Source organism: Erigeron canadensis, chromosome 8 (genome assembly GCF_010389155.1).
Source record: "Erigeron canadensis isolate Cc75 chromosome 8, C_canadensis_v1, whole genome shotgun sequence".
NCBI lineage: Eukaryota > Viridiplantae > Streptophyta > Magnoliopsida > Asterales > Asteraceae > Erigeron > Erigeron canadensis.
The window spans coordinates 600,445-626,596 of record NC_057768.1 but is presented as its reverse complement, the minus strand read 5'-3'; the positions used below and the strand labels follow the sequence as shown (position 1 = coordinate 626,596).

The 26,152-nt window shown below is 34.7% G+C and overlaps 4 protein-coding genes across 5 annotated transcripts; 2 read left to right on the top strand and 2 right to left on the bottom strand.

The window, feature by feature from the left end:
* Window positions 1-1,633: 1,633 nt before the first annotated feature.
* On the bottom strand, window positions 1,634-6,020 carry LOC122579479. Its single transcript, XM_043751661.1, has 5 exons — window positions 5,444-6,020; window positions 4,042-4,318; window positions 3,122-3,220; window positions 2,822-3,036; window positions 1,634-1,863 (listed from the first exon to the last, which is right to left on the bottom strand). The coding sequence occupies exons 1-5, from the start codon at window positions 5,911-5,913 to the stop codon at window positions 1,788-1,790; spliced, it is 1,137 nt and encodes a 378-aa protein (XP_043607596.1). The 5' UTR covers window positions 5,914-6,020; the 3' UTR covers window positions 1,634-1,787.
* Window positions 6,021-11,162: 5,142 nt separating this feature from the next.
* On the bottom strand, window positions 11,163-14,601 carry LOC122579879 (E2F transcription factor-like E2FF). Its single transcript, XM_043752140.1, has 11 exons — window positions 14,385-14,601; window positions 14,211-14,278; window positions 14,050-14,102; window positions 13,880-13,957; window positions 13,727-13,783; window positions 13,506-13,590; window positions 13,240-13,310; window positions 13,054-13,126; window positions 12,410-12,471; window positions 11,929-12,331; window positions 11,163-11,517 (listed from the first exon to the last, which is right to left on the bottom strand). Exons 1-11 carry the CDS (start codon window positions 14,477-14,479, stop codon window positions 11,426-11,428), a joined length of 1,137 nt encoding a protein of 378 aa, XP_043608075.1. The 5' UTR covers window positions 14,480-14,601; the 3' UTR covers window positions 11,163-11,425.
* A 3,780-nt stretch (window positions 14,602-18,381) lies between these two features.
* On the top strand, window positions 18,382-21,608 carry LOC122580244 (zinc transporter 5). The gene has a single exon (XM_043752521.1). It carries the CDS (start codon window positions 18,415-18,417, stop codon window positions 20,923-20,925), a length of 2,511 nt encoding a protein of 836 aa, XP_043608456.1. The 5' UTR covers window positions 18,382-18,414; the 3' UTR covers window positions 20,926-21,608.
* Window positions 21,609-23,441: 1,833 nt separating this feature from the next.
* LOC122580201 (two-pore potassium channel 1-like) lies at window positions 23,442-25,746 on the top strand. 2 transcript variants are annotated; one of them, XM_043752477.1, is made up of 4 exons: window positions 23,442-23,529; window positions 23,652-23,706; window positions 24,325-25,266; window positions 25,438-25,746. In XM_043752477.1, exons 3-4 carry the CDS (start codon window positions 24,359-24,361, stop codon window positions 25,625-25,627), a joined length of 1,098 nt encoding a protein of 365 aa, XP_043608412.1. In that variant the 5' UTR covers window positions 23,442-23,529; window positions 23,652-23,706; window positions 24,325-24,358; the 3' UTR covers window positions 25,628-25,746. The 2 variants fall into 2 exon arrangements, with proteins under 2 accessions (XP_043608412.1, XP_043608413.1); XM_043752478.1 differs by lacking the exon at window positions 23,442-23,529 and having other exon boundaries at window positions 23,602-23,706.
* The last annotated feature ends 406 nt before the right edge of the window (window positions 25,747-26,152 follow it).

Here is a 26,152-nt window from a genome sequence, read left to right as displayed (position 1 = left end):
AGTACTAACTTGATGTCAGCCTATCCTCCTTTTTCATTTTTAATGACTATTTATTGGAAAACTAAGCATATTCTAGTAAAACAAATAAGATAACATCTTGATTATAAAATCTTGATAAAACCGATGCACAACAATTCATATAATTATATATTTGTATATTGATTCACAAAAATTTCCTGATAAACAACAATTTTTGGTTAAATAGAAAATATTGTTTTATTTATTACATTTTAATACTTGTTCTATTTGAACCAAAAATTATACATACATACGTATATATTCATAAATCAAAAAACCAAAATGAAAAAAATAAAAAGAAAAGAAAAATGGTATATGGGGTCGATCCATACCACCATGGTTTGGCACTTGGTTCAACGATACAGGCCATGTCGGCAACGCCCACCCCGTTATAACTTGAAATGATTGTGTACTCTTTCAAACAGGCTTATAATAACGTGAAATGATTAGTTGGCCGCATTAATTTCGCCGAACAACATGATGATGACCATGGCCAAATCTATTAATCTAAATACCAACACTTGTTTGAGCTATGTGCCAAGCAAATGATGATGGGTTAGGTACATAGTTAAATTAATCAGGTACGTAACGAAGTAAACTGAAATGCTTTTGGCTGACATTCTTAATTCATGTTATGTCATTATTATAAAGTTATATACATGTAACTTTCAGCAATCTCTCAGACAATTATATAAGTGGAAATGCAGGACATGGGATATTTGCAGCGAGTGAAAACGAGCCAACCTATCCGTGAGTTACTCGAGCTCAACTCGTCGAAAACTCGAAAAGAGTTGAACGTAAACGAGCTCAAGTCAGGTCTAGAGCTTAATTTGGAAATACCCGAAATAGAACTGCGTTCATGTGCATTAAACGTCATAAAATATCCAAATTAAGTCGTAAGAATATAAATGCGTGAACTATTGAACATCCACAAACAAATTAACAAGTATTCGGCCTTCACAAACATTAATGAACAAACAAGAGCTACGTTCGTGTTTGCTCATTTAACTAAAACTAACGGGTTTATTTTTGCTCATCTTTGCTCGTTTAAGAACTGTTCATAAACAATCCGGTGTTCAACTTGTTCAACTTATTCCCTTCTAACAAATTAGTATTAACAGGCCAGTGGTCTTCAAAGTGATTGTAAATAATGATCCAATTACAAATGCCTTATTCTCTTGTTCCCTATGACTCAATTTCCTTCTACATTTATTGTGTCTGTCAAGATTCTAATGACAATCTACCAACAGTGCAGACTACCAACAGTGCAGAGTCAAAGTACACCCAATAGTATGTAATGCCCGCACAGTTGGTCCGTCTAAGATTGAGATTCTTCCAAGACAAGAGAGGGGTCTCAGAATTGATTCTATTGTCTCAGATTCAATTCTATTTAAGCGCATCGACAGACACTGAACCTGATTGTAGTTTTTATGGTTTCCATAAGCATAATAAATGCATCTAATTTCAGATACGGGTTTGAAATACTGTCCAACATCGAACTATTGTATATAAAACCTGATATAGAATATAAAATGGATACGTATTGGATCCAAATGACTCGAGGTCGTATAAAGGGAAGCGGGACGAGTTGAACTAGGTTGCAGGCCTCTAGATGTTTCACATAATAATACTACAATGATTTACTTAATACAATCAAGAACATGGCATTTGATATCATGACTTGATGTATTCTGAACAAGTAACAACAATAATTAGGAAACTTATAAAGGGAAAAGCATATACATTTTTCTACCTTTATTTTAGTTTTATCACAACAAGCCCACTGCACAACTCAGATGCAATCTGTTCTCCAAGCCTCTCAAGTGATGACCCAATAGCATACACCTGGACACCAAAGACTATTGGTTTAGTTGCATAGACTTGGACAATCCAACATTTTATACAAGTGTATCAAACATTGAATGGTTTAGTTCCATAGACTTGGCACACGTTTTATACAAGTGTATCAAACATTGAAGAGGCAAGTTTGATTACTTTTATATTAAACGGGGCAAATGGTTCAAATCAAAACATTTAGCTAAAACGGGAATGAAGGGGTTTAAAGTCTTAAAAAAGCCATTTATGCATACAACCTCCTAAGAGTTATGGAGTACTATTTATAGATTCAGATAATTGTCGAAATAATGTTTTTTTTAATAATAAACAGTGTTGTAAATATCTTCCGATATATCAATAATATATCGGATATCGGGGGTATACCTTTATGAGATTTACATACCGGCCTTATATATATCTGTTTTGGTCAATATCGAGAACTAACGGTCAATAAAGAAATTTATCAATCAATATCAAGATTTATCTGTCAACAAAGAAAAAGTTTGACTTTTCTTTCCATGTTTAAACCCTTTTACTTTTTACAATTTAAAAAATACTTATATAATTTCATGTTTATTGTAATTTGTATATAGTCTTATGCTTAATGTAATGTTTTACTTTTATTATCGTATTTTCGTTTATATTTTTAGATAAACATTAGCTTAATATATAATTTATTAAACAAAAAGGAAGAATTATATGTACAGGTAAAATAATCAAGTAGAAACATATGTAAAACATACAAATCATGAATATATTGCTAATATATATTTTAAATATTAAATTCCTTTGTAATTAATTATTTATAGTCCCAAATATATCCCCGTTACGACCGATATCGCTCTAGACGATATATCGCTACGGCCGATAATTACACCCTTGATCATAATTAACACGTTGAATATTCATAAGAAGATTTCAAACATTGTAAAAACAGTAGAGAAGTTGTGTGGATGATGACACTAACCAGAAAAGCAGCTTTGCTAGATAATCTCTTGAAGTGCCCATGGTGTCACAGAAGTCCTCATCATCACTTGGGTAGTTCTCTTGGCTTCCTATATCTGAAGCTATTGTTGGATCAGAGATAGTCTCCTCCTTGAAGAATCTTCGAGATGTACACTGTACAAGTTCTCGTATAACTTCCTCCACCTCTGTAGATGATGGTCTGGATAATTCATTCACCTGTTCCCACATGGATGAAGAGGTATTATTCACCAACATAAGAAGAAACGCATACAAAACATATAATTAAACTTGGGTTAGTTACCATGTCGGGATCTAATGACCGCAAATACTTCAAAAGATCATTGTCACTTTCTCTTGTATTTTCAATTTGCATATTTTCCTGTTTCCTGGCATGGAGTTCCTGGGAAGAAAGGAAACAAGCAATCAGCATAATAGATGAATTAAGATCTATGACAGCAATCTAACATACAAAGCATAACTAATGATCTATATGGCAGACTGAAAATAATATAGTCTACAAACTACAGTTTCAGGACGGGCAATACTAGCTTTCGCTAAATAGGATTGTGCACTTGAAGATGATTTTATCTAGCTTTCTGTTTATTATATCCTTCAGTTTATAGTATTCACCCAATCTTTAAAAATCATACCAAAATCTGAAACACACTTACACAATGCACACCTTTTCAAACTAGGTCGTAGCATTGTTCGCCGACCAAATTATTTGTAAAATACGTCATTATTGCAGTTCACATATGGATTTTTGGATAGAACTTTTAAGCTTCTAGCAGGCATCAGATGAAGGAAAAGAAAGTTGATCCAAAGCATAAACTAATCAGGTAAATGTTAAATGCCCTCCGAAAGAAAAATGAAATGTACAGCCTTGAGAGGGTATAGCTTGAAAGTTGAAAGGTTCAATGAGCTTTCACTTTTCAGCTTTGATGTATATAGTGACAATCACAGCAACGCGAGTTACAAGTCGCAGTTACATCACATAACGTGGTTCAGAAATCATGGCCACTCCACAATTTTAACCTATGCACCACTGCAAACGTAAGGATACAAATCATGGCCATTAAGAGAACTTTTTGCTAAGCCTTTTAACTACTCTACACCTAATACAGAAAATCATGATGCTTCTTGTAAATCTAGATGCACATATTTGCAACTAGTCAATAAGAACAAAGATGGCCTGCAAGTAATTCGCAAAGTTTCACTCACCTTCTTTGCTGTAGCCAACTCCGATTCCAACTGTTGTATATAACTCATCGCTTCGGGGGCCAAATCACCCAAACAACTTTGCAAATTCAATCTCTCTGATTCTTCATTACAACACTCCATCACGACACTATCACACAAACACTCACTTACATCCACCTTCTCATCTGAAGCCTCATTATCCTCACCTCCAGGATTCAGCTTCTTCTCGTCATTAAAACAAGAAATTTCAAAGTTCCGCATCAACATTATCCTATACTCTGCATTCCACAACGTATACCTAAACAGCACCCATCAATTCAATCGTCAACATATCAGGCACATTAAATAATTAACCAGATCAACATAACACCACGATCAGCACACACAACATCTAAAGCCCATCTTACACACACACAATCATAAGGGTAAGGTTCCTGTAGGAACACTCGAAAATGTAAGCATTATATTCGCATATAATTCAACTTCATGCATCTCAAATATCTATCAAAAAATGAATGTGCATTTTAGAGATGCATACAAGTAGAATTAAGCACGGAATTGTGCACAATTTCAGAGAAGAAACCTAGTGATTTTGTCACCTGTCTATATGTGTAAATATGATGTTTTGTTACTGTTCTCATTTTCGAAGCATTCTTATTTGATTCAAACTATCATAGTAACTATATATTATATACGACTATGTAAATTCGTAGAGCTGTAAAAAAACTAAACATTCAGCAAACCGTTCGGCGGGAAATTCATTTGTGTTCGTTCATTTACCTAAACGAATGAATATGAACAAATAAATCACACCTTTAGTTTAACGAACATACATAAATATAGCTACCGTTTGTTCCTTTATGTTCGAAAACATTAGATAATTAGTTCACGAACAATCGTTCATTTATGATTGTTTATATATATGTATAGTTTTTATTTGTGATTGTAATCTATATTTATTATTTAAACAAAAGGAAGATATGACTATATGAGATATCTATATCTATAAAATATAAATACTTCTATAACTTTTAAACCTTGACAAATTTTAATCCCACCTACTAGACTTCACTTTTGAGGATCGTATCCGCATGCCGCTCACTAGCCTTTCTTGACTAAGCATGCCTTTTAGAAAATGACCTATAGACTTTTGTTTTTAAACTACTTGAATAGCTTAATATATAAAAATTAAATCACCATTTAGCATGTCAAATACCTCTTTTCAAATGATGGATGATTCGTAAAGTTTATTGAAATCCTAATACCTTTAATTATATATTTGTTCGTTTGTGCTTTATGTTCGTTAATCCGTTCGTTAAACTAATCATGTTCATTCTGTTCGTTTATATACACCATATACATATAAATACAGATATCAAATTACAATTATATCTAATAACAAAAAAAAATAGAGAAAATTTACCCTGTAATCAATGAAGACGATAATAATCGATCAAGCGGACGTTTGGAAACCCTAACCATAACATCAAACTGATCAGACGGAAGCAAACCTAACATAGTCGAAATCGTCTGTTTCATCGAATCCTTTGCTGAATCAGAAACGCCTTTCGATATCACCGAAGTATCCAACGGTTCGATCTTCTTCAACATATTTGCGATAACGGAGAATTCACGGTCCGACCGGCGCGTTGATACGAAGTCATCGGAAACGCCGCCGCCGTCTACGCCGGAGATTAGACAGCTCACGATTGCTATCGGACGTTTTTTAACGGCGGATGCGGGGGTGACGGAGATGGAAGGCGGCGGAGGTAACGGACGGAAAAGGAGGTGGTGAGAGTACGGCGGCGCGTGGTGGAAGAGTGAGAAGTCGGTGAAACGAGAGAGAGATAGAAGCTTAGATGATGATGATGATGATGAAGAAGCTGCTGCCATGAATTAAAATGAATTCACAGGCGAAGCTTTTTCAAATGAACAGATAGATATTAGATATAACTATATCTATATCTATATCTTCTTGTTTGTTCTATACTTCTTCTTCTATATCGTTCACAATTAATCTTTTTTGCTTGGTGTTTGTTTTGTATGTATGTGAAAGTGGAAGTGTAATATCTTGACATTGTTTATTCATTAGATTTACAGATTTGCCATTGTTGTTGGTAAAACGAAACATCATTATTATGTTTTTTTATTGTTTAATGTTAAAGATATAATTAATATACTCCTAATCAAATAGCCTAATTATTCTTATAAATGATAAAATGTGAAAAAATCAGGTGGTGGAAAGAGAATCATGAATACCATACGTCACATTCTTAATGTATTAGGAAGATTATTAAATTATTTGATTAGAGGATTTATCATTTTCTTAAGTTTTGTATTAGTTCATTGATTATTAACGTGATTATTGTTTATATATACTTATTTTTCTTACTTTACTCTTTTTGGTCAAAGCATAAAACGAGTAACCAAATAGTGTTTTTGATGATTAATTTAAATGGGATATTATTACTATTTCATATATTGGCATGATATAGTTAAATTCGAAAAAATCCAACTCGAAAAATATAATTTTATTATTTAAATATATTTGAAGCAGTCTCTTTACTTCACATTTGTTGTTGTATCATATAAATATATTTCTTATATTTTTACACAACAAAATTGTTGCCCATTTATTATCATTTTAATATCTATCAACATAATCCACTATTAATATATTTTTACATAATAAAATAATAAAACATTATATTGAAAGCATTAAATAGGTTGCATTTAGTAAAAAGTCGTTTGAAGTCCAATTTGGCATGTTAATAACTTAATATTGCAATACACGACAAAAGATAATATATATAAACTTTATAAGATTAACCAATACAAAAATGTATTGCTTCGTAAATTTTAAATCTATGATTCATCCTATTTTATGTACTAAAAAAATGCTTCTTGAGCAAGGTCGGCTTTCGCGTTTTTTTTCTTAAATGACTAATCGTTCTTAATTAGTTTTCTATTCGTTTGTTTCTCATGATTATAATTTAATTTAGTTGAACCAAAATTTTACTTTTTTTCACAAATATTACTTCCATCAATACTAGTATACTATGTACCAATTTTAGTACCACCATAACTTTACCTAAACAAATCATTATTTATTGTACTTGGTGGAGAGGCAATTAACACTTGAAGTGGTTACCACTTACCACTCCATCCTCAACCGTTAGTAATTTTCTTTTATTTTTACATTAGGTTCCAATCATAATACTAGGCTTCAACCTAAAATGATTTTTAAACCAGCGGGTAGGCCGAAGGGGGCTCGTCAGGGGAGCAAATTGAGAAGTCCTTCAAAAGATAGGACTTCCCGGAGAATTTGGTGTCTTTCTATTTAGAAACAAATGACCATAAGTATAATTAGACACTTCGTCTTTATTGTTCCACTAGCTAAGATAAATTTATCAGATGTCCCTTTCATTATTACAACCTTCTTTTTTGATGTCAAAGACCAGAAGCTACGCGAAAATTTTCATTGGATCTCGATTGTTCTTAACAGCGATGGCTATTCATTTAAGTCTTCGGGTAGCACCAGTAGACCACTGATAGACTACTTAAGATTCAATTCAAAAGGCTCTACTTAGTTTCGCAAGCTTTTGTCATTGTCAGCCAACTAAGTAGGGCCTGAGGCCCCCTGTGAATCCGTAAATCTGAGGAGCATGCCGCAACAAAAGGATGGTCCCCTATGCATTTCATTCTTTTCGGAAGGGAAAAAAAGAAGTACCCCCTATCATAGTGAACCTCTCCTTGTGATCGAGATGAGGTAGATGCCTCCCAGCCGGGGGGGGTAGATCGAATCGGAGTTTCCTTAGGTAGCCACCGACCTACAGTTATCCTTAAACTTCCGTGCTTGGTGGAGAAGAAGCGAACAAAGGTACGCTCGCTTGCTGTCTTGTTCTTTATCGCGAACTGGGATCACTCGCCAGCTAGGTCAGATTAGAGCAACATTGTATGAGAACATATTACCCATATTCGGGGACAATGGGCGAAACGACCTCTCGATCTACTTACTGCAGCCCAGGAAGAAAAACGTCGTCTAGGCGTTACCTGTTGCTCCGATCTCCCCTACACCTAGGACGTTATCTGGGCCCACCAAGAGCCATAGTTAGTTGTTGTTTCCATTTGGTAGTTTTTTTTATCGTTGTTGATACCGGCAAGACCCAGACAGATGATGTCTGCTGGTTGGTAGTGAGAAGACTCTTAGTACTTGCATACCCAAAAGGGGACGCTGGTTAAAAAACTCATTCTTCAGAAAATCCATAATCCACCACTGATTGTACTTGAAGAGTTGAAGTTGATTGAAGATATCTAGTTATAATTAGTTAGTTATAGAATATGATAGACTGATGGTGTGTTGTATGCATGTGTATACCAACCACAACAGCAACAAATTTGAAACTCTAAAAAATTATTTAATAGTAATTTAATAATTGGTCACTGCTTTTGGGCCATGTGATTAATTTAACAATTTTAGTTAATCAAAGATTATCGCATCACTTAGATTCATACTTTCCACAAGTACACATGGTTTCTTTATGCTTCTTTTGTATTGTATGGTTATTCTAATTAAGGTAGGTGGTGGTGGAGCTCTATCCGAAGGAAGTACTAATGGTGACGGTTAGTAAAAAAATCGAGAAGGGATAAAAATAAAAAATCCATGGAAAACAAATTTAAAAGGAACAACATGTTAAAAATTTATGTGAAAGTTTTTAAAAATCTATGAAAAACTTAAAAATACATGATAAAAATTAAATTTCGAGATAGGAGGTATCGGCCCTATTTTCCCCCCCTTTTAGGAGGAGGTGTATTTGGAGGAAGTGGTGGTCGTGGTAATGATGCAATTGAAAGAAAAGTGAGTGCAAGGTGAAGAGTTAATAAGGTTTGGTGAACATGCAAGATGAAGGGTGTTGGGTAAGTCACCGAAGGTGAGGTGAATTGGTTTCTCTGAATTCGGGTTTTTTTCTATATTTTTTATTTTTCTTTATTTTAATCAGATTAAGATTTTTTAAAGTTATGATAACTTTATATGTAAAGTTGAGAGGATCTCAACCTTTGGATTGAAATCAAAGGTCAAGATTCAAAAATCAAGTTTGAATCTTGACCTTTGATTTTAATCCAAAAGTTATCATAACTTTAAAGGATCCTAATCCATATATCATTGAATATTGTTAAGTGAATATGGTATGTTAAATTCGCTACCCATGCAAATTCAATTATGGTATTTTTCATCGACTGGAAATAATATTTATAAAAAACATAAAGGGACAACACTGAATAAAATATAAAATGAGCCACTGACGAATGAAAATCACGAAGAGACTCAACGACCATTCATTTGGTTGGACCAAAAGCCCTTTGATTATTTAAACATCATATATGTAAAATTAGCATGCATGATGAACCTATTATAGATGGTTAGCTCATTTTTGTTAGATTTTATAAAGACAAGCTACTTTAATATCTTCATAAGTCAGTTCAAAACCATAGAAGCAAATTTGGCGGATTGGTAGTCAATTGCCTCATATACTTGTATTAAATAATAATCACAATATAAATGACTAAGCTACTTTAATATCTTCAAAAGTCGGTTCAAAACCATAGAAGCAAATATGGTGGATTGGTAAGTCCTTATACTTGTATTAAATAATCACGATATAGCCAAATGCCATACTGCACAAGATTTAAAAATCGACATCCTATAAGGCATGAGCAAGACTTTTTTGAGGTCTGATCTTGGTTTGATCATGTAAAAAATTATAATAAGGGTATCGAAAGTTTTAATTGTAGAGGTAAGAACTTTCATAAACAAAGAAACACAATTTTAGAAAGTTTTTATAATAATAATCTCTATATCTATCTCTACTACATTATAAAGCATTTGTTCCCTTCATTTTTTCAACTTTACACAAGTGAAAACCCCAAAATCATAGTTATCGACTCAGTATTTTTGACTCGACTCGAAATGTGATTTTTCAACTCATGACTCGAATCATAAGAGTTAGGATATCTGATAATGTATAATTTAATAATTATATATAAGTTTTTATTGTACAAATATAGTATTGTATTGATACACTAAATTAAAAATAGTAAACATTATTAAAACCAAATCAAATTTAAAAGCATATAAAATATTTATGTTTTAAAAAATATATATAAAATAATAATAAAAAAAATATTGTGACTCGTAACTCGACTCGAATCATGACTCGTACCGACTCGTACAAGAAAAAGCGAGTCATGCTACGAGTCTGGAGCAAAACCGAGTCATCCACCGAGTCGTCTCGTTTTCACTTGATTTTGACTCGACTCGTACGAGTCGACTCGTGACTCGTACAAGTTTGACAACTATGCCCAAAATACCCCTATCACTTATTCATTATTACCCTTAAAATAAATCTCAACTACTCATTTTTTTCTTTCACCTCAAATCTCAACCACTTATTTTTATCTATCATCCATAAATTTCTTTAATTCGTTCAAAATCTTTTATCTCAAAAACCATAAATCGATAAATTATAAAAAATTATATGGATGTTCTTAAAATTTCATGCTCTTTCATTAGAGATGCCATTCGATATATTTTCGACGAATTTTTAAATCCGAGGGTGGAGCCCGTACGGCTAAGGCATTTGGCTATCACACTATGTGACATATAACAACCTATGACCTATCACAACCTATGACCTATCACCTTACCATCTTATCGCCGCAACGCGTGGGTACTTACTCTCGTAACTATGATTTGATCTTTGTCAATTTGAAAAAAAAATCAAGACTTGACCTTTAATATAAGCAAGCTAACCCTTAATATTGTAATTGTTTCTTAGAATCTTTCCTTAATTAGATGTTTATCTAGAAAGATTAAAAATAGGTTTCTTTTAAAACCTCAGAACCTGTTATGTCACTAAGCAAGATTGGAAGATTAATAAAAAATATATATATATTCAGTTAGCGTAAACACAATTTAGTTCCATTTTTCTCAATAACTTAAATCATGTGGACACTCAGAAAATATTATTGAAATTAGATTACAATTACAAAAGCTAAAAATAATCATATACATTATACATGTATATATAATTGAAACTCATATAATGAAAAATGTTGAATGGCCAAAAGAATGAGACACTCGGTTTTGTAAAATTATGCAACAGTGCTCATATTCGTAATGCCATGCTTTATAATGAATGAAAGAATCCTCAAGACCTCAACTATGAAGAAGGTTTACATCACTAAACATATTACTGCCGTACACTGTACCAGAAATGGTTAAACGGAACAAACTAAACCTAAATCGGCACATTAAGGTGATATGCACTTTTGACGAAATCACTACTCATAAATCCTCTACTGACTCAACACCCACATAGCCTACTGTTCAAAATGGGATCAAAAATCAAGTGACTGGTCGTACCTGCTTCTTATCTGCTGATTCAACGTACCATGATTTCCAGGCCTCGGCATAGTGCCCGAAAACGTCATTTAGTGCTGTCATAATATCAGCCAAGAATATGGTATCATTAATATCAGTTTAGTAGAGGGGAGTAAGCTTATAAGATTTGGTAGAGGTGGAAATTTTGACCATTGACTGATGAGTGAGGAATGAACCGATTTGGGTTTATGTCAATTTGCCTCTAACCTTAAATGGCTATCAGATATCCGAATCCGAAGAATTGGATATCAGAGTTCATAGATGGACAGAACCTCCTATATCACTAATGATTATAATTTCAATAATTCATTGCAAATCATATCTCGCGCATTAACTATTTATAAAACTATATACCAAAAACTGCTTGGGATCAACCCAACTCTACCTTCTTTCATCATGTATGGAAATCAGTCATTACCCAACCCGCTCTGATAACCAAACTTGCCACCTCTGATTCAATGATGTACCTTTGTTAAGATATCGGGGACGATAAGTATCAGCCAAGTTCTCCCATTCCGGAGCCTGCTTTAGTTTTTTGTTACCAGAGCTTCCTACCTTGTGTGCAGTGCCAGTGACAGGAGTGAATGGGCCAAAGACAAATTCCTTTGAGTTGCGTTGAAGTGGTAGCTGCTTCTGCATTGTAATATTTTCATCGCAGTCAATATTCCCATCCACTGCCACAGTCGCATCTTTTGAGCACCAACCAGATAAAGAATCATTCCTGTTTCTTTTTAATCCACAACTGTTTGTAATATCTGTTCCAAAAGCTCTCCTTTTTGAGTTGTCTGTAGCTAAAATTATGGGTTTAGTCTTTGGTTCTTTCAAACCCAGCCATCTAAATGCTGGTTTCCCGCTCTCCGGATGACGCATCTTCAAGACAAGAGGCAGAAACCTTTTTCAGTATAACTTGTATAACAATCAATGAAAAGCTTTCAAAGTTGAAGTTACCTTCTGAAGCAGATTCATGGATGAAAAGACATTCGCAATGTCATATAAACGTCTGACTTTTGCTGCATACACAGAAAGTTAGCCTTAGTATAGGTTGTTCTGTACCCTTTTGCTGCATAAATATTACTTGAAGTTTGATATCTCAACAACAAACCCACAGCTCTATTGGCATTTGGCACCATTTGTCTTCAGTCTTCACAAAACTATACTGGTGTCTTAGGTGGCAAAAAGGGCGGACTGGGTGACAAGTATTGGGGACAACCGGACGAGTATAATTGTTCTTAATATGTGTTTGCATGGCTCACAACTTATTATTTTATCCCGTTCGTTATGATGTTTATATTTCTTAATGTGCTACAACAAATTCATATATAATCCAGCAACAGTCAATAATCAATATATCAATCTATGACTTTTTAAAACCCTTTATACGCTTCTTGAATGACTTTCAACCCAGGTTGACCCATTTCCTTTTAAGCTAATACATCTTACTGATCCTGTTTGACCCTTTCGAGAAACATAACCAAGGTTAACCCATTATCAAAGTTGCCAAATCTAGTGAGGTCCTCAAGCCTAATAAAAGCCAACTTGTCTATCATAGTATTACATAAACAGAATAAGTATACAGGTGTAAAAGATATTACTTCTCATTGCTGTTGGGTCGTGTAAATCGCCTAACAACATTGTTGCAGCAGTGTCCAAGGTTATCACGTCTGCCTGTAGAATATTTAAAAAAAGGTCAGTTTATCACTTTATTGTAGTTTGAATTAACTAAATATTGCCTAATTTAGATACCAATAGAGTCAATTATTACTGATAGGATCACTCACATCAGAAGTGATGAACAGCTTGATGAAATTTTGAGTCAGAAGTCCAAGTGATTTTTCCTTCCTGATGGTTTCTGAAAAAGTGAAATAAAAAAGGCGACATCAATAGAAAATTACAACAAAAGCAGTAGCATGTTTCTCATCTTACACGTCAATAGGTTCTAAGTTTAAAAATTATAACAGATGTGCTTTGCAGTGTATCTAACTGGAAAAAATTGTTGATAAACTGAATCCACTTATAGAGCTAGAAATAGATATTATCAACTTACCGCTTTTAGAAGATCCAGATGATTTAGTAAGCTTGTCCGTGTTTGAGTTATTCGAATCAGAAGGCCCAAGAGAATCATTTACAACCTGCTAAATAAAACTTGAACCTTCAATTCTATTTTTAATGGATGTCAAAATGGTTCGAAAGTCTTAACTTTTACTACCGGAAAAACAAGTTTCATGAGCTACCATAACCTCAAATGTAACAGTAAAAGAAACTTACAGTTCCAAAGTTGCAGTATTGTGAGCCTTTATAGTTATCATCATTAGATGCATGTTTCTACAAGAAATTGTACAAAGCACATTTCACAATTCTAACTTTCGTGTCAATAGCTTCAATTAATCATAAGCAGAAATTCGATACAGAATACAATACCCTAAGCTCTTCTAAAGCATGTGGAATTGCCTTAAATCCCTTCCAAGTATACTGATTCTTTGCTCTCTTTGTCAAAACCTGAAAATCTCTCTCACACACACAATTAACAAAACATAACCGAAAACAACTCAAATACAAACTAAAAAGAAGCAGCAGCAGCAGCAGCTTACACCAACACTCTCTAAAATATTGACAATATCGTATATTCGTCGCCTTTCTACACCTGAAAACATTTCCAACATCCTTTTATCATTTGATTCCATTTCTTCGATACCAATTAAATCACGCTCTCACACAAAATATCTCTATAACTATATATATAAGCATATACCTAGCTGATTAGCGGCATTGTCTAATCCGATACAGTCAACGCCTTCTCGATTATACAGCCCTAAGAAACTGAACATAATTTTATCAAATTATTAGATAGATACACACACACACACACAAACTACAGAAAATATAGATATACACATATATATATAAGGGTAAGAAAGTGAAATACTTGGAGCATAAAACACCGAGTGATTTCTCTTTACGGCTGTAAATAGAACAAGAAGAAGAAGTGTTTTTGGATACGGAATCGTGATGTGACGTCATGAAAGTAAAACTTTGAATTGATAGATCTGAATTTGAAGTTAATTAGGGTTTGAGAAATGAATTGATGGCGGGGCGGGGCGGGGCGGGGGAGAGTTAAAATTGGGGGTAAATCTGAAAGATGGTTTGATTTGGTTTGGTGGAAAAAAAAAAGGAAACAAAGTTTTTTTTGTTTTTTTTTTCTTTTTTTGAAAGTGGCCGCGGGAATTTGAATCCGGGATGATGCGCGGCTTCCTGTACTATTGTTTTCCTTTAACCTTTTTTTCTTCCTTTTAAGAAGAACAATTCTTAGTGCCAGTTCGTTCGTTCTTTTAGTCATTATTATTAAGTATTAAGTGTATTAAGGGTTGAATAAATACATGTATGTATTAAGTAAAATGTATATAACTGATGGTTATTTTTATTTATTAAGTTAAAAATATATATAAATTTTTACTGAATGATTAAGTTCCTAACTATTAAGTGTATTAAATAAAAAAGGAAACAGGGCCTTACACTGCATTCTCCAGTTTTAAACATAAGAAAAAATAAGGTAAGAATGGAATGGATAAGAAAAAAAATTTATATACATGTATAAAGACATTCTTGAGTTTTGAAAAAAAATCAAAGAAAAGAAAGTGGATAGTTAAAATGTATTTTTAAGTTAAAAGGAAAAAAAAAAGCATAGAAGATTTAATTTTACATTTATAACTTTATAGTCATTAAAACTCATATATAATTTTGAGGGATACATTGGTAAATTCATGACTTTTCCTTCTAATTCATGTCAAAAATGACTGGAAAATTTTTGGATCAATAAAGCCTTATTATTTTTCCTTTCTTCTCATTCCTTTTCTTTTAATAAAAAAACTCAATAATACAAAAAGAAAAGTTTTCTTACATTTTCTTTTTTTATCCCTTCAAAACAAAACTCAGAATTGTACTCTTACCGTACATTGATTTTTGTAAATTGAAAGACAAAAACATTGACGGGTAACATAAAGTAATTCATTTCCTATTAACTTCTATCGGTTGATCATATCGATCTAAGCTAGGCCCAACCACATTATAAATAGATAGGGGTAGCCCAGACTACAGACCTGTTAAAGTGTTAGGATACTCAGGGCTGTCAATGTCTCATCGTATACCTCTTGTGTTGGTGTTCTTGAAAGCCAACCACCCGAGTTGATTTTTCCCACATAGGGTTGTTCTAGTGAATTAGAAATCTTAAAGTTATTTGCAAAACCAAACTTTTCCTAAACAATAGTACATCCAGTAAAATGGACACTTCCATCTTTCAATTGATGAGACAACTCGAAATCTTTTTCAAATGTCAACTGGGGATCTTGGAGGATAAAGTTCCAACAATGTTGTATTCTTCTCCAGCCTTAACTTTAACCTGAATATATTCTATCACTCATTCATCAATAAGTTCCAATGCAACCTGAGTGATACAAACAATACCAGCCGACAGCCACCACCTCTTCCTTATGTGTTGAGGTTGGTTTAACCTTAACAGGCCAAAATTTAGCTCTCCCCATTAGGACAACCATTAGAAGAAACGTTGCAGGTATTTTTCTCTAACATTCTATATTCTAAGTTTAAATGATGATGACTTTCAATAATTACTTGTTTTTAAATGTATAGAAACATTGGAACGTCGTGTTACACCATGGACGGAAAAAAAGATTGCAAAGCGTGTTGTGAAGTCAGCATCATGGAGAGTTGAACCATGTTCAAACACATTGTTTCAAGTTGTAGATCATAACTTGAATGGGTTTGTCGATCTAGATGCAAAGACGTGTACTTGTGGGAAATGGCAAATTTGTAGATCATAACTTGAATGGGCTTGTCATTCATCTTTTTAAAATCAAGTTTGTCGAATGATCTTTTCAAATCCATGACTTTCACTTTTTTAACATTTTCTAAATCAGTAAAAACTTTCTCGGGACATAATGCTTTGGGGATATGTTTGGTGTACGAACTAAATGTGTCATGTCGTCTAAATCGTAAACCTGTGACCAGACAAAACTCTTCACGGCCAAAACGAGTATATGCTGGAGGAAAATGAAACCACATATCAGAAGGGTGCCATGCCAATCCCTCGGGTGGTACATCATCTATCATGCTTTGCAAAATTAAATGACACAACAATGGATCTCCATTTGGGTGTTGCACTTGCAACCAGGGTCCAAAACAAGTAGTCTCAAACAACTTTCTCTGGCCAAGCGTAAGTTTCTCTTTGATGTTTTTGAATACCCTTACATTATTCTTCAAAGTTACTGTTGCCGAAAAATATTCCTACAAACAACAAACTAAAAACCTGATCCCATATATGTAATAGTGTACATACTCATATATTAGTCCATACATATAATATAATAGTGTACAACTGTCACATTTTAATCCACACGTATAGTATATTGATAACCATGTTTTCTACGGTAATACAACTTTAATTTGTAAACAAGAATGTGACAATGGTAACTTTGTATAAAGAGCTTATATTACTATATCAGTAGCACTGATCTAAAGTCTGAGACAATGTCACTATACTTTCATTCTTAAAACTTGTACTTATACAAAATAGCAGAAACAACCTATTAATACCACCAATTATACATAAATGGAAATTATTAAACTCAAAATAAAAGTAAAGAAAACTAACCCTGGAATTTTGATTTTCCATAATGTTCTTCATTTTATGTTATAACCGTGGTTGTTGGTGGTGATGAATCCGTGAATGGCGGAGAGAGGGCTTGGTGGTGGAGATACAACCGTGAATGGTGTAGAAAAGAGGGGTGTTGGTTGGTGACCCACCGTGATTGATAGGGAGGCCGACTGATAGGGAGGTCGACTGGTGATTGTCACCAGAAAAATGGAGGAAGAGGGGTGAGGTCAGGGAGATGACGATTTGGGGAAAGAAAATCTGATTTAGGGTTAAAAGAGCCAAAGAGGGAGTGAACTATTTTGTAATGGGTGTGTTTGGTTTACTGTGATTGTTTATATATTTATTGCGATTATAATGTTCTCGTAGCGATTTTAATTTACAAAATGCGATTTTATGTTATCATAATGATTTTAGCAAGTTTTATAGCGATTTAAGATAATCTCAATGCGATTTTATATATTCTCATTGCGATTTTATACATTCTCGTAGCGATTCTTACAATCTTATTGCAATTGTTAAAATCTCATAGCGATTTATGAAATCTCATAACGATTTTTCTAAATTATTGCGATTTTCATGGATATTTTGTGAAAGTTAAAAAAATATTGGGTAAATTGCTATAGTTTTATATAAATTTTGATATTGAGGTGATTTTCTCTTTTTAAATATGCACATCGACCATAAAACAAATATCACAATTGGTATATAACTTAAAGCACAAAAACATGTTAATATGATAGTCATTGGTTTTTGTACTATCAACGTTTTGGGTAAATGCAAGTTAAAAACGCAATCAATACTTTCCAGTAACTTACTAACAAATAGAAAAATGTGCATCAACCAAGATATATTTGAAGTTAAACTTTGACGAATTGAAACATAACCTAAGACAATGTTAGAAAAGAAGTATATGATCATTAAACGTTTCAATATTTTTGTAAGAGAAGAGATATATGGTTCGAACCTTCTTAAATGTTTGATGTTACTCGTAGCAGTTGTTAAAGTTTGGCCAGAAAAAGGAGTTTCAAAAGAGTATCCAATCCAGTAAAACCTCCATACAATCTGAAATCAAAGATCCGATCTATCGAAACAATCTAAACATAAAAAAACATCTTTCCTTTTATCAATAGTATCGACAAAAATTGCAATTTACAAATAACTGAAAGGACTATAAATGTAGATATCGTAATAGTTCACTAGTCTTGGTCAACCAAACCCACCCAACTCAGTCAACACCAATCCCAATATCAAACACTTAATTCCCACATTAAACATTTCCACCACCACCATGTCCTCCGACCACCACCACCAGCAACACCGTCCCAGCCGCCTCTCTCTGCCACCACGAACGACCACACCCCAAACCCTAACCACCACCCCGATCACCCCATCTCGCCACTACCCACCTTTCACTCCAATCCCAACCCCATCCAAACTCCGCCACCGTCTTCCGCCACCACCAAAATCCAAAAAAACCTTAACCCCATCTTCCCTTTTCATCCTTTTATTTTCTCTCAGATCCCTTTACTCTTTACTCCCTTTTCTTCAATCTTCCCCCTCATCTTTCTCCGTTTTTCCATTTACATTTCTTGTTTCTCTTTTTTCCCTTTTTTTATCTCTATTTTTCTCCATTCTAAAACCAAATTCTAATAAATCAATTATCAATTTTCATCATTCTTTATCAAAGTTACAACAAAGGGTTATCATAATCAGATCACTTTTGTTATCTATTGTGTTTTTGATTCGGTTTCAGGCTCTACGATACTGCGGTACTGCTGCGATGATCCTCGCGGAAACTTCGGGTTACGTCGTTTCGCATTTTGTCAAGGGAAGGAGCTCGGGTTATGACCCGGTGAATTCGAATAAGGTTCGTGGGTTTTTCGCTGTTTTTATTGGGTTATTGTTGTTGTCTATTAGTTGGGATAGAATTGAATGCTTTCCCTTTTCGTTTGTTAATTTAGGGACTTTCGGGTTTGGGTCGTTTTTAGTTGGGGATAGAGAGAAATGTGTTAGGATTTGGCCAATGTTGCTTCCGTTTTTGTCGGGTTTTTTGACTGGGTATGAACAAAAGTCTATGAATTGGGGGGCCATTAGGGAGTTGGGTAGGAAAGAGGTGAGGCTGGTTTCGTTGTTTTATACGACTATCGTGCTGTTTGTTCCTGCCGCGGTTAGTATGTTGGTGTTTGAAGCTGAGGGTGATAGTGTTTCGTTTAGTACCCTTATATGGCCGCTAGCGAATACTGTTGTGTTTGGGGTGCTTTTGAGTGAGTACTATGGAGATGAGAAGGTGGCAAGTTTGAAAGATTTTCGAAAAGAGTTTCTTGTTACGTTTGTATGTACTCTTGTACTTGAGTTGCTTTATTACCCAGAGCTTTCCCTTTGGGGGTTACTGATATGCGGAATGCTGCTTGGAGTTGGTGTGATGGAATTAGACCCTGTTCGATTGAATTCTTTGGAGTTAGGGTTGGAGTCGCCTGATACGTTTTTGATTTCGGTTATGAAGTCTGTTAGGCATATATTGAGTGAAAGGAAGTCAAGAAAGATTGCGCTTTTTCTCTTGATTAATACTGGTTATATGGTGGTGGAATTTGTTGCTGGTTTTATGAATAATAGTCTTGGGTTGATATCTGATGCGTGTCACATGTTGTTTGACTGTGCTGCTCTTGCGATTGGTCTTTATGCTTCTTATATTGCACGGCTGCCTGCTAATGGTCAGTATAATTATGGTCGTGGGAGGTTTGAGGTTTTATCAGGTTATGTGAATGCCGTGTTTCTTGTTTTGGTTGGGGTGTTGATAGTGTTGGAGTCGTTGGAAAGAATTTTGGAACCTCAGGAGATTTCGACCTCTAGCCTGTTGACGGTTTCAATCGGAGGGCTTGCTGTTAATGTGGTTGGGTTGATCTTTTTTCACGACGAGCATCATCATGCCCATGGTGGAGGCGCATCATGTTCACATTCTCATACTGGTTCTGATTCACATGACCATGCTGGACATGATCACAAAAATGCCAACAAACATCGAGATGATCATGTCCATGACCATGATCATGACTATGATCATCATCATAATCACCATGACCATGAGCACCACCATGATCATCATCATAATCACCATGACCATGATCATCACCATGACCATGACCATGACCATGAGCACCACCATGATCATCAACATCATCATGACCATCATGATCATCAACACCACCATGACCATGATCACCACCATGATCACCACAGCCGTCAACATCACCATGACCTTCAACACCGTCATGATCATAATGATCATGAACACCATCACGATCATGTTCCCATCAGCTCAATTAGAGAAGATAAACAAAAGCACCATCACCATCATGTTGATCACAACATGGAAGGCATCTTCTTGCATGTTTTGGCCGACACTTTGGGAAGTGTAGGGGTTGTTATTTCAACCCTTCTCATTCAGTACAAGGGATGGCTCATTGCTGATCCTGCTTGCTCTATCTTCATATCTATATTAATTGTGTCTTCGGTGATACCCTTGTTAAGGAACTCTGCAGAAATTTTATTGCAAAGAGTTCCTAGAGCGCATGAAAATGAACTTAAAGCAGCAGTGAGTAGTATTATGAAGATAAAGGGTATCCGAGGCATCCAAAACTTTCACATATGGACTCTTGCAAACAACGATGTTGTCGGTACTCTTCATATATATGTTTCTGCTGAAACGGACCAGGTTACTACAAAGGAACAAGTTTCCAACATTTTACATGATTCAGGTATCAAGGACTTGATGTTACAGGTAGAGTATGTGAAAAGTTAGACTTAAATGTCTGCCCACTATAAGAATCTTGAAATGGTTCCAAGATTCAAACTTTGTGAACGAGTACGGCTGTTTTGAGCCAGCTGACAGACATGTGAACTATTTTACCAAGCTTCTATTTGCACGCTCAAGATTTGTCAGTCGTTTATGTTCGGTTTTGTGGAAAAAAAGAGAAGTGTATCTGATCATGCAATTGTTGGAACGGATATCAGAAAACAAAGATGGTAATTTTCTGGTTGGATTTCTAACAAAACAATTAGAGAGAGACCTGTGTCTATGGTTGACCTGAAAGTTGATATTGCAACTGTAAGATAAGGAGGCGGCGGTGGCAGTATTGACGGTTGAAAAGCTGAAACATTGGTATCGAACAGAACAGCCTGCAGCGTTGGAGAGAGATGTAATTTTAAACAACTTCACATGTAAACAAACGTAATACGATTTTGGCAAAGTTAGACATATACAGTGAATTGATGGTGTGCTGGTAATTAGTGTACCATCATCTCAATAGTAGTTTTGATCGAGATTTCCAAGCTGAAGGTTGTTTAATGCTGCGGAAACCTTAATGAAAATAGCACTTTTGACGCATTTTAGGAATTTCCCAGTGCGCAAATTTTTTTGTTGCCTATATTTGATCCGTAAGTTACTTTTGTGTTATCATTTAAAGAGTTTTTTTTAGCAGAAAATGCATTATACCAGAATTTTTTAGTATCTGTTTATAGACAGACAATTCAGTTCTGCTGCAAAAACCAGGTGACTGTCATAAGTATTAATTTCTGTTTATACTTTTTAAGGTTCAAGAGTGTCTGATTCTTGATTTAAGATGATAATTTTTTATGGTGGTTCAAACAAACAATGACTTCTGGTAACCCGACCACTTTTTTGGTAACCCGACCAGACTTTTTGCAGCGACGTTGGCAAGGAGCCCGCTTTTATTCTACCATATTTACCATTATAGACATGGGGGCCCGCACTTTTTTCACTTTTTGCAGCGAGGGTCGCTGCAAAAGTAGTAGTGGTCGAGATACCAAAAAATAGTAGTGGGGATATGGGGGGCGCTTTTTAACTTGTTGGGCATGTATCCTGTCATGCCTGCGCAGTTATATTAAAATCAACATTTATCAGTATTCGCCAAACAATTCAGTGAAGTATCGACATAGTGACCAGAGTTTGGAGTTGGAAGCAGTGATGTTGAGTTTTCTAATTTAGTAAAATTTGGTTATAATTTTCAACAAGTCATTATGTTTTCTCGTATCTTGGTGCTATACGATCATTCCTCGGAAGTGCTTTTGTCATGGGAACTTGGAAGGCACATCTTTAGTTGACTTGGATCCAAGGCATGGTATAGAGATTCCATTACAATAGTCCTAATATGGAAGCCAGGGTTTGTGTCTCCTGGTAATGAACCCTTGGTAGTTCCTCATTTGACGCTCACTTCGTGAATTCCCTGTAAATGATAACAGGCTCGAGTCATGAAGGCTTGGTTTCGATGGCTTAGAATGTTGCTTAAGATTGGATTATAGGTTTTAGCGTTATCTGTAATAACTTTGTGGGTCTTGTAAAGTCTAAAGTAGTGATGGTGTATTCTAAATTTAATATAAGCTTAACGGAGAATTTGTGTAGATATACAAATACAAGTGATGTTGAAGTTGTAGTTTTGTTTTCTTAGGACTTTGGATGTTGTTGATATGTTTATGATTTGAAAATTCCATCCATACTTTAGTCTGTATTATTGGCTTTAAAATGTAAATGTAACACGTTATCAACGGGTTTTGGGTCCAACACCTCAACAGTGTATGAGGAGTTAAAATGTGGATAGACTTATTCTATTTAGATATATAGGTGCTTCTAATATTTAACTAAATGATAAAAAAAAAAAAAAGACCTTCACTTTTTACATGGAGTGAGAATTAAACCCTGACCTTTGTTTTGAAAGGCAATGGTATTGACTTTGTTAACTATAATGTTAAGAGCTAATGAGATTTAAATCAATTGATAATTTTTTGAGAACTAGTATAAAAGCAAGAGGGGTTTTAGATCAATTGAGCGATGGTGTATAATTAGTATGCTAATAATAAAATAAAAAATCTATTATGTTAAGAGCTATTTGTGTACATATATAAGTATTTAGCTATATTCAAGCTTAACAATTAAACAAGTTGACTGCAATTCTCGTTTTTGTTTTTGTTTAATACAAAGTCAAGCATCTTTTTGAAATAAATATAAGAATTAGTATCTATCTTCATCTATTCTATTCTTCTTGGAAGCACAATATATATATATATATATATATATATATATATATTCCCATACATAAACACCATGTTGTATTCAATAATTCACACACGCACCATCCACATTTATTAGCGATCTTAATTTCCGCACTTTTAAGTGATTCAATTCAACTACTGGGGTGGACCATATTGGCCGAGGCACTACTTTACGTTTCTTCAATATATCTTTCCTAAGATAGAAACTTTTAAATATATAGCCCTGCCGACCATATCTCATGCATACACCGACAGCTTAGTGTGCTCATCCAACGCTTGACTTTCATTACACACTAAACCGCGTGTTTGTTTATATATATAATAAACACCGGTCCCGGTTAGTTACTTTCTGCCATCTTTTTTATACTTTCTATAAACAAAATATATGTACTCCAATTCGTGTACAAAGTTTTACTACAACTGTTTGAACTTACAAATCACGATGATGATATATAACAGATATAACTACTAGCAGCCGTTAACAGTTCGAGAACACGAAAATTTCGTAGAGGCGGTGAGTTCGAATTTTATTAATTTATTACGTTACTTTGTTTTTGATTCACATAAGTTAATTGGTCCAACTTGCATTAATTGTCACATTTTGTTGTTACGAACTTGTGTTATTGTATCCAAATTTTAGTGACCATTATTTCGTATATCTAGCTAGTTAGCTTTTTATCCATACTTAGGCTGTTTGGTTCAAAGATTTCAATAAAATTTGACCGAAAGGAATTCGAGGGTTCTTATTGAAATATTTGAACCAAACGACCCCTAACTTTCTACCAATCCTTTACTAGTGGCACATCATAGTTTTACAAGTAACATAATTTACATGTTAGATAAAAACAATATATAATAAGTTTGAAAGTTAGATACATAAAAAGATACGATATAAAACGTCCAAATTGGATATATTGTTACACACTTAAAATTAAAATTTGAATGTGGCTTTGTGAGTACTCTATGCTTCTGCTTTATGATCAACTGCATGTTCATTTCCCCTGTTTCTTCATTCATACTTGTTTGATTTTCATCAATGTGTATCATTTTCGCATCTGCTGGTCGATAATCTATATGACTTGTTAGTCATGGTGTATAACTAGAATCCCATCAACTGCTCGTTGCTATTCAGGACTCTTTAAAGAAACGGTGCACGTCAAGCTACAATGGCATCTAACGAAGGAAACCAAGCTTCACCGATAGGACCACCAAAGCCTGCACTTGCAATTGCAAAAGATCAAATAGCTTCCCTCAAAAGAAAAAGATTTCGACGTGTTAAAAGTGCCCCAATGGCAGACTCCTTGTCATCAATATCCAAACCAGCTGTCCCTCTTCCACGACCCAAGTCTGTTTTCAATTACCTTCACCCTAGTTACAGAAAAGTGGCCATCCTTTTGTGTGTTTATTTGGGTGCGGGCACGCTTTGTTTTTATCTCCTCAGACACCAGATTAATGGAAAGAAAACAAACAGTGTCTTAGATTCTGTTTACTTCACTGTTGTCACAATGACTTCCGTTGGGTATGGAGACCTATTTCCCGGTAGCAATGCTACAATACTACTTGCTTGTCTTTTCGTTTTCTTGGGTATGCTTCTTATTGGGCTCGTGCTAAGTAAAGCCGCAGACCTTTTAGTTGAGCAACAGGAACTACTACTTGCAAAAGCAATACATATGCATCGAACAGTTGGTACTGCAGAAACATTAAAAAGGATGGAAACCAACAGAATGAGAAACAAGTGTATAATACTTGTAGTCTTGCTTGCCGTCCTTATGGCTGCTGGGACGGCGGTCTTGGTTGCTGTGGAGAATTTGGACTTTGTTCACGCCTTTTATTGTGTCGTTGGAACGATTACGAGTCTAGGTTACATTGACAAATGCTTCTCAACAAAAGGTGGGCGTGTCTTTGCGCTTTTTTGGATATTGTCTGGTACTATTTATTTAGCTCAGTTGCTCTTTGCTTTTGCTGTGTTACACACTCAAAGAAGACAGAGGTCGTTAGTGAAATGGGCTCTTAAAAGAAAAACGACACCTGCAGACCTGGAGGCAGCTGATCTTGATGATGATGGTGTTGTTGTGTAAGCTTTCATAAACATAAAACATTTGATATAATCGCGTTTAGTCAGTCCTAATTGGGGATACTATTACATAATCACGATTATTGGTGAACTATGCATCTAAAACTATTGTTTATTTTACATATGAATCTTATTTTATGTATCTAATAATAATTTGATTGTGTTCCATAGGGCGGCTGAGTTCATCCTTTATAAGCTAAAAGAGATGGGAAAGATCAGCCAAGAAGACATGGCACCTATCATGGAAGAGTTTGAAAGACTCGACTTTGACAAGACGGGCACATTGACAGCATCAGATGTTCTGCTTTCACAATCTTCGTGGTACGCCGCAGACATCTTGCTTACACAAGCATCCGTGTGACACATTTACATCAACAGGAATGCAAGTATGCAACAACAGATAGTATTTGCTAATTCTTTACATGTATCTATGATTCTGTGAATTGAATATAATTTATTACTTTGTTTAAGTTCAGATAACATCACTGGGCTAATTCATTTTTAACCAATTTGATATGATTTAGATCAAGGTATGAAAGTTTGCTTAATCTTGAAACAACATGTGGATTACAATGTTCAGTTGAGTTTAGCTGATTTAGATTATGGCATCTGTGTGTTTTATCCGGTTTGTGCAAAATCAACCGTAGTTTTAATGTTTGAAATGAGTTGTTTTCGGATTAGGAATTTGTATAAAAAGATTTATAACATCAAATACGAAAAATGTAGAAAAACGTAGGTCGTCAGGGAATTGATTTTGGACCACCGGTACAAAAAGGTGGGCTTAGTGATGAATGCAGATTTTCCCAATGTTCTGTCGATCCGATGCAAGAAGTGATGATGTGGAAAATGCTACTCGTAATATGGATGTTGAGTCTGGTATTGTTTT

Coding starts and splice junctions, on each gene's coding strand:
- LOC122579479 (XM_043751661.1), bottom strand. CDS start 5,913: ATGGCAGCAGCTTCTTCATCATCATCATCATCATCTAAGCTTCTATCT. Junction 4,319..5,443: donor TCGTCTTCATTGATTACAGG/GTAAATTTTCTC, acceptor GGTGCTGTTTAG/GTATACGTTGTGGAATGCAG. Junction 3,221..4,041: donor AGTTGGCTACAGCAAAGAAG/GTGAGTGAAACT, acceptor CTTTCTTCCCAG/GAACTCCATGCCAGGAAACA.
- LOC122579879 (XM_043752140.1), bottom strand. CDS start 14,479: ATGACGTCACATCACGATTCCGTATCCAAAAACACTTCTTCTTCTTGT. Junction 13,127..13,239: donor AGCTGTTCATCACTTCTGAT/GTGAGTGATCCT, acceptor AATATTCTACAG/GCAGACGTGATAACCTTGGA. Junction 12,472..13,053: donor CGACCCAACAGCAATGAGAA/GTAATATCTTTT, acceptor CTGTGTATGCAG/CAAAAGTCAGACGTTTATAT.
- LOC122580244 (XM_043752521.1), top strand. CDS start 18,415: ATGTCCTCCGACCACCACCACCAGCAACACCGTCCCAGCCGCCTCTCT.
- LOC122580201 (XM_043752477.1), top strand. CDS start 24,359: ATGGCATCTAACGAAGGAAACCAAGCTTCACCGATAGGACCACCAAAG. Junction 25,267..25,437: donor GATGATGATGGTGTTGTTGT/GTAAGCTTTCAT, acceptor TGTGTTCCATAG/GGCGGCTGAGTTCATCCTTT.